General features: G+C 37.2%; 1 protein-coding gene across 8 annotated transcripts in view; it reads left to right on the top strand.

The window, feature by feature from the left end:
• Positions 1-7,214, top strand: part of col6a3 (collagen, type VI, alpha 3) — a 55,870-nt gene extending 48,656 nt beyond the window's left edge. For 7 of the 8 annotated variants that reach the window (XM_055015219.1, XM_055015224.1, XM_055015223.1 and 4 more), the window contains 6 exons: positions 109-369; positions 1,484-1,558; positions 2,822-3,007; positions 4,135-4,194; positions 5,163-5,348; positions 6,343-7,214. In XM_055015219.1, coding sequence (XP_054871194.1) covers positions 109-369; positions 1,484-1,558; positions 2,822-3,007; positions 4,135-4,194; positions 5,163-5,348; positions 6,343-6,383 — 809 coding nt within the window. In that variant the 3' untranslated portion in view covers positions 6,384-7,214. The remainder of the gene's footprint in view (positions 1-108; positions 370-1,483; positions 1,559-2,821; positions 3,008-4,134; positions 4,195-5,162; positions 5,349-6,342) is intronic. The other variant, XM_055015220.1, reaches the window with a different exon arrangement.
• The last annotated feature ends 1,249 nt before the right edge of the window (positions 7,215-8,463 follow it).

Raw genomic sequence — 8,463 nt, forward strand, 5'->3', positions numbered from 1 at the left:
TCGACGTGCAAAGTAACATTATCTCTTACACTTAGATTCATCCAACACAACTCTTGTTTTTGTGATTTTTCTGCACTTTTTTGACACCTCGATGTCTTTATCCCTCAGATACAGAGGAGCTACACATCTCAAATGTCACCTCCAACAGCTTGAAATTGCGTTGGAGCGGTCCGGACCCCAAACTCTTTGTCTACTTTGAGGTAGCCGTGACACGCCTGCACGACCATGTGTTGGTGCTGAAGACCAACGTGTCGGGCACAGAGCTTTCTGTGGACAACTTGGAAAGCGCTCAAACATATCATGCTGTAGTGACTGCTTATACAGCAGAGGGTCAAACTGTCTCCACCCGCAAGGGTATCATCACTACCAGTAAGTTTCTAGACACTGACAGTTGCTCTTGAATTTTTTAGACCCCTTCCCTTTTTGCCGACTTAGTGCAGCAAAATTAATTCTAAACTGATAAAAATTTTGCCCATTAGTTGACATTTAATAACCTAGAATGACAAATAGAAAACATGAAATTTCAAAACTGAAGCATCTCCTTCACAAAACTTTCAGATCCTTATTTCATTATTTCGCAGAAGCCAGTTTGGCAACTCTTTGAGGCTTCTCGGTTAAGTCTCTGCAGGCTGCAGAAAGGGGCACTGTTGCCCCAGCAGGCTTTCTGAAATGACTTCTCTGTATGTGGCTGCTTTCATCTTTTCCTCAGTTTTGACCCTGTTGTTTAGCATTACCGTAGCATGATGCTGCCTCTGCCATGCTTCACTGTAGGGATTGTATTAGCAGTGCCTGGTGTTTACCAGACATGATGCTTCTCTTAGAAGCTATTAAATGCAGTGTTACAAACTCCAAGCAGGCTGCCATTTGTGTTTTAAGAGCCCTGGTGGTTCCAACTTTTTTCCATGTCACAGTTACTGAAGTCACTATGCCAATGGAAACAGTCAAAGCTTTAGAAATAGTTTTATACTCTTGCCCTGATCTATGCTTCATCACAGTGTTATTGTGGAGGTCTAGACAGAGTTCCTTGTTTTTGCCCTGCCATGCAATGTGAAATGTAAGACAACATATACAGAGGTATGTGCCTCTCTAAACTCTATCCAAATCGGCTCAGTCTACCACAGGTGGACTCCAGTCAAGGTGTAGACATGTCATTTACAATTAAAGCAAACAGGGTGGACCTGACCACAACTGGGAGTGCCACAGTAAAGGATCTATTTTTGTAATTGAGAGATTTAACGTTTCAGATTTTTTAATAAATGTGTAAAAAAAAATTGTAAAAACATGTTTACACAAATTTTAGAATAGGGTGTAACATTATGAGATAAATTTAAATTTAATACCATTTCCTTTTTTGTGACAGGTCTCTATAGGCCCTTTTAAAGAAAAAAAAATATCAGACCTCAGGCAGTTGTCTGGCTTTAAGTGACTCACTATTTTCTCTCAATTGTTTTGGCAATCCTTGACTCCTTCTTTCACTCCACAGAAGTAGCAGAGCACAAGCCGGTCAGCCATGGTGGCAGTACTGTAACTACCACACCATTGGACAAACCAGAAACTGGTAAGTGACTGTGCATGTGCATGCCTGTCTGTGTTTTGTGTTAGGGAACATCATTTATCTTTATAAAAGTTTATTTTGACCACATCAGCTTCCAAGTATTGGAAAAGCAATACACTGGACAAGTCACCAAAAAGGTCGAACAAGATATTGTCCTTGAACTAGTTTGTATAGTATCGTGTATGACTTGGGCTTTTAGGCAGTATGTTAGTCACATAAATTAAACCTGAAGCTTCAACTCAAATAATCTAATGTGCTATGCTGTACAGGACCACTACACAAATGTGCTATTAATTTATGAGTGCATGCCAAAATAGGCTGTAGGTCATTCAGGAAAACTTGCAAAATCTACAGCTGAAACTCCCTGGGTGTCTTGGTTTGTAGATTAAATCTTTTCCATAACGTGTTTTGACAAACATGGCAGTTCGGGCTGAAATATGTGGGACTTGGAGAACATTTTATTTAGTTAGAAAATAAAAACATTGAAGATGATGATGTCTTACAGCTGCTGTTTGATATTGAAGCCTCACAATGTAAAGCATAACTGAAACATGAGAGCATCTTGTTATAATTTCACCAGGGTCTTTGAAGACTCAGGCTTCTCCAACTGCCCTACTAGCTAACTACGTTGTAATTTTTGAAATAACAGCACTGTCCTAATTTTAAAAGAAGGTAATGAGTGCTGTGCTTTGAAATCTTAGTATAAGCCAGAATACAATCTTTTACTCGGGCTCTGCAGTTTACACAGCGTTGTTCCAGAAAGAAATTATCCAAAAATGCAAGCAAAAGCACAGTTGATTTTTGTCATAATTAGCTACAAAGTATTTCTGGGTATTGGTAACATAAAGCCAGCCTGGACCACACAGTCATGCACATCGTAGTTTACTGAAATTAACTAACATTTAACAGTAATCATAGTTTTAACTAACTTTTCATTATAAAAACTTGGAATTAATCTTCTTTTATTCTACTGACAACTTTCAATTCAAAAAATTCCTAATAATGCAATTACCCTTTATAGAATTTAGTGTCATGTTGAATGCCATTTCTTTTCCTCTGTCAGTAGAAAGACTCGTTTGATCACAAAAACACCCCTAAGCTTCTAATCTGATTTTACTACCTGCACTTTTTAACAGCACACTATCTGCTATGTCTCTTGCAGTTGTATATTTAAACTTAACACAAACTCATCCTCTCTCCCTGTCTGTCCACCATCACTGCTGTTTTTTTTTTGTTTGTTTGTTGTTTGTTTTTTGCACGTTCTAGTTAATGAATTTGCAGACCCATGCTCACTTGACTATGACCCTGGAATGCCATGCAAAGACTATCAGGCTAAGTGGTTCTTTGACAGAAAGAACGGGTTCTGTACACAGTTCTGGTATGGAGGTTGTGGAGGCAATGAGAATAGGTTCGACACTGAGGCCCTCTGCTTGAAAAACTGCATGAGGTCAGGTAAGTGGTTGTTGCTGCCAGGATTTCTGTGGGGATTTGCCAGCATCTAGTATAATGCAGCGTATTACATGCTTCAACTCAGAATACAAATCGACTATTTGCTAAACTCTGCCCTCGGTGATTGTCCAGTCATTATTAGTAACTATATCCAGGCAAGGCAAGCCTGTCTTTGAACTTCTAAACATGTCAAAACAGCCCAAAATTGTGTGCAACTGCACCAGAGTATGATCAAGGACTAAGGCTGTGAGCACACTGCATTTAAACAATGCTTACATCAATGTTTCTGTCAGTATCCAGAAGCCACTGAGGCTGACCATTTAGCAAATGAGGTTGCTGGAAATATAAACATTATTTCTCACACACATATTTCATTCCAACTAATGAAATCAACCCAAAGTGAAAGATGGTCTTAAAAAGAATCACTGTGTTGCTTGTATCATTATATTTTTTAAATAATCTAATGGTACTTTTTTATTCTTATTATTTAAAACACTATTGTAATACTAGGGCTAACTAACTGTACCTTCACCTCTATTCTTGGTTATGCAGCTTTTTCTCCTTTGGTTTTTAAAGTAAACATCATGCATATAGTCAATAAGCATATATGTAAGTGTTAAAAAAATAAGATTGTTGTTTTAAAACAAATTAGCTAGAAACATTAAAAAAATTTGCTGGAAATTGAGTTTTGACTAATTCACTAGGTTTTGTCTGTAGCTGGCAAGTTATAACCAACAAAAACCAGCGACAGCCATCATTTCAACTGACAAAATACAGTTGAAATGAGACACATGCCTTGTTATTTATGTGTGAAAATAAAGAGCACATTGTGTCAATAACTGCAGTGAAATTTGAATATGCTTCCAATGTGATTACAAATTACTGAGCTAGGAATAAGTGTCGGGCAAAGTGTCAGTTAAAGATGCATCATTTGGACAAGAAATTTTACTAAGGCTAATAATTAAATTGATGCAAAATCTCTCTCTAATGAGGCTGTGATTAAAATGTGGATTAAATGCACATATGGTAAGTAGTAAAAGAAAATCAATTTGACAGTAAATCATCCTTTTTAAGCAACAACAGATCAGTTCCTTTGAGGTGAAAAAAATGTGTATATTTTGTTTCCATAGTGCCAGAGCCTCAGCCAGAGGTGCAACAGGTTGAACAGGTGGAGATCCTCCCAGTTCCCGGTAAGATCTGATATACACTCACTGATAATATGAAGCCTTAAATAGCATGAATATTTTTCTGTAAACAAACTGTGCTACAGGTCTGTCCCTTCTATAGCAAGGAAAGGACCTGTAACAGGGAGGAAGGAACTGTAATTAGCATCAAAGTCAGTTCTATATGAGGATATAACTGACTTTGATGTGGGTGCATGTGTTTGGTATGAAAATGCTAACCATCAGATCAAATCCAGATTCACATCAAAACATGATTTCAATTAAACTGTTTAGACCACCATTAATTGTGGTCATGCAGGCGGACATCACGTCACTGGTCTTGCATATTTTTAGTTACATAATTCAATTTTCACAAACAGTGCATTTTTGAAAACAACAATCCCTTTGTATTCAGCTGCAAATGCACCCTCCTCCTCCTCTGTTCACCCTCAGATCATCTAAATGACTGACGGAACGTGTAAAAAGCAAAGGATGGAAAAATGAGAAGGTTATGCTTTTGTTGCATTAGGGAGCCAAGTCATAACCACGAAGAAAATGAATGGAAAGCCTTGTTCACTACTTCATTGTTTTTTGGCAGTGGTCCTCATACAGAGCGAGTTCAATTTGTCAGTACCTCGTCAATGTTGGCATAAACTGTCTCATGATACTCATACCAAATCTACTTTAAACCAAATGTACTGCATCTCATGATTGTGGAAAAATCTGTTGTACTGGAAGTGATTTGGTTTTCTCCTTGAATTATTTAATTCCATTAAAGTCATTTTCCCCAAAGTTCCACTACACAAACAGGTCAACGGCAACATCATTATTTCTTCACTACTAGTCATTATTTATAATGGTAATGATAGATTGACTGCTGATCACCCCAATCAGTAATGCACACAATGAAATTCAAATTTAGCACATTTTGGATGCCCTCTAGTCGCATGTTTCATGCTTTTATTGATCAGGATTCTTTGTTACTTCCTTAACAGCGGCCTCTACAGCTGTGGATATTTGCCAGCTTCCTAAAGAAGAAGGTACCTGTGCCAAATTTGTCCTCAAGTGGCACTATGACGCCCTCAGCAAGAGCTGCACTCGCTTCTGGTATGGAGGCTGCGGTGGAAACCAGAATCGCTTCGACACACATGAGCAATGTGTGAAAGCTTGTGGAAAACCAGGTACATGTCTTGTTCCTATTCTTCTTCTTTTTAAAGCATAGGAAACTGCCAAATGAAGGTAAACAGCTGAATGAAATCCACCCTGTGGATGTTGCTGCAAGGGTTCCTACTGCAGCTGGAAATTAATTGTGAAGAATCTTTGATTTACAAACCTTTTGTTTTACAAAACTTGTTTGCAGCGAGTTATAGACATACACTACCGTTCAAAAGTTTCAGGTCACCCAGACAATTTCATGTTTTCTATGAAAACACACACTTTTATTCAGGTGCTAACATAATTTCTTTCAGACCGCCACAAAATCCTTCAACAGTAGCTCCTATAGCTTCACTATTAGGTAATACAGGTTTTGTAGAAATTAGGTTAGTTTGTAATAATTGCAAAAAAATAAAAGTGGTAGCTGTAAGACAGTAATTTTGAAAAAATATATGTCATTGATTACAGTGCGTCGTCATTCATCAACTTACATATCGTAATTACAAAGTAGCTAGCAAAAAGATGCTTTATTAACACAATTTTTGGAGAATATTAAGTAATTCCACCAATTAATGATAATAAATGTTTCTGAGCACAACTGCATATGTAGAAAAATTTGCATAAAGCTTTTTGTGCTTCTAGGGGCTCTGCAAAGTCTGATCTACAAAAACAGATGATGAGTGTATAGTGTGCCCTTTTCCCTTCCAGTGAAGTTCAAAATGGCTGCCTTGTTTAGTTTTTCAATGAATTATCAGTTTTAATGACAGCACTGACCTCTCTGTATGCAGATGTTCCTCCAAACAATTCCATCTCTGATTGTTTTGAGGGGACACTTTGCCACATCAGTTGCTTAGCTCCACTCAGTAAGATTGTGATTGGTTTAAAGAACAAACAACCACAAAATGGCCTTTTTCCATTATGCATGAGACAGTATTCAAGCATGTAATACTAAAGAGTTACTTTTATTATGTAAACTAACAAAGGGGATAACCATGTTTTTTCTTCTATATTCATCCCCAGCACCTGTCAATCAAGGAGTCATTGCTTCAATAAGAACATAGGACGAAGGTGACAGACATGGCCAGCTTTTACCTCTGTGTGGGGGATACTGAGGAGAACCATCCAAAATGGCCATACTGTAAAGATGCAATACCAAAGCAATGGTGGCTGCACTGGATTCCACAAACATGAACTTTATCCCCAACATTCTTGAAGTAGTCTTTTTAACAACAAGAAAGAAGGCAACACGATTTGCTGCATGATTTGTTTTAACCTACTGGTGCTACATAGTAAGTTTGTTTTATAGATGGACCTGTTAAGTGCATTCAGTTTTGTAAGTCAATTTTTCTGGAACAATGACATCATATGAGTTTTCATGTTTTTTTAAATGCATTTTTTTCCTAAATAAACAAGAAACATATATGAATATCTTGGACCGAGATCAGTTATAAATCAGTACATGCAGGACTGTCATTACTCAATGCAGTAATCTTTTTTTTTTTTTACATATGTGTTTTTTTTTTAGTTTTTACATTCCACATTCACATAGTAACATTGGTTTATCATGTTTTCAAACTCACTTGATCCCTGTGGAATCATCACTTCACTATTTCACAGTCACAGAATCCACAGCAATGTTTACACAGGTCATATATGACAGTGTGTGTATTTAAATGACAGCGACCAACTGCTCGGATGCAAACATTAATGTAATGTTAAGTGCACTTCTGGATCCATTGCCTCGAACACATGATTTCCAGCTATTAAAAAGGAATGTACTTGTCAAGTTGTTGTTATTTTTTGTTTTATTTGGGTTTGCTGAAATTTATGTTTCATCTGGTTAACAGGGAAATAAAAATGAATTAGACTTTCTAATAAATATGAGCAACTGATTCATTTCTTTCTTGTTTTGAATTAAATGCTGTTCCCCAGAAAAAACTACAAAGAGATGCACAAGAACAAAATATATTTGATTTGACATCCTTTCAAAGTTGGAGCTCATGGAGCAGTCGGAAATTGTTAAACCTAAAGCAAATAGGCTTCTATGAAGTCAACTTTAATGTATTTGTCACTTTACAGCAACTGAGCAACTGGAAGCATTGGTTTTATTAAATGAGGTTGCTATAGATTGGAGTTTACTCAAGAAAATGTGCTTTAATTTCTAAGTTACAGTAGACTGAATACCAGCTGGTGACATGCTAGTGCTCAAGTCACAAGTGGCAACTAAAACTTTTTATTTTCTTTTTTTAAAAGTTCTTCCAAGTATTCATTCAAATATTGGTTTAGTCTATTGTTAAGAACTTAATTGTCTATGTTAGCCTTTACCATCAGAACTAGGCTATACTGCAGTGCAACAGGCTGTATGAAAAGCTACAGAGCGTAGCACATTTAATGGACCGGCTATAGCATTGTTGTTCTTCTTTGAAATAAGCCACCTCTCTCTGTAAGTACACACCACACTTTCACACTGGCGATAGCCACGGTTGGATGCACAATGATTACCAATTGTTACTGAGGAATTCATGTGTTATTTATGACAACAATGAAACACAAATGACTAAGAGTACAAAATGAAGTGATGATATTTTGCACCTAAAAGGTCAAAGGTCAACTTCACTGTGCCATCTTACTGTTCTCCAAATCCACTTTTCTGGACTTATTCAACACCTTAACTCAGGAACAGAAGGACAAACTGCCCACATTTAGTCAGACTGGAGACAGTAAACCTGGGAAACCACCATAACCTGTAGTGATGTTATAGATCTTCTCTGCAGGTTGAAGATGTGTGAAGAATTCACATTTTAGAATTTGTAGCTCCTTTGTAGCAACATCTATATTTTAAGCACCATATACTGTCATGGCTACAACTTTGTGTTTTATCAGAATCAGTTTTTTGTTTTTCTCAATAGACAGACATGGATGTAAACTGCAACATGAGTGGTTTTGGTGGAAGCATAAAACTGCCAGCCATCAATTCTGGTTTATATTGACTAGTGGTTTATATGACTAGTGATGTGTCAGTCGTTAACGAAATGGCTCTTTGAAGTGAACAATCGCGGCCGCTTTTTTTTTTCCCTCTCTCCTTTTTATGTTCAAGCCGGACATGATTGGTCAACTACATGATGTGTGATGACAACTGTG

The sequence above is a fragment of the Amphiprion ocellaris genome, chromosome 11 (assembly GCF_022539595.1).
Source record: "Amphiprion ocellaris isolate individual 3 ecotype Okinawa chromosome 11, ASM2253959v1, whole genome shotgun sequence".
NCBI classification, from domain to species: domain Eukaryota; kingdom Metazoa; phylum Chordata; class Actinopteri; family Pomacentridae; genus Amphiprion; species Amphiprion ocellaris.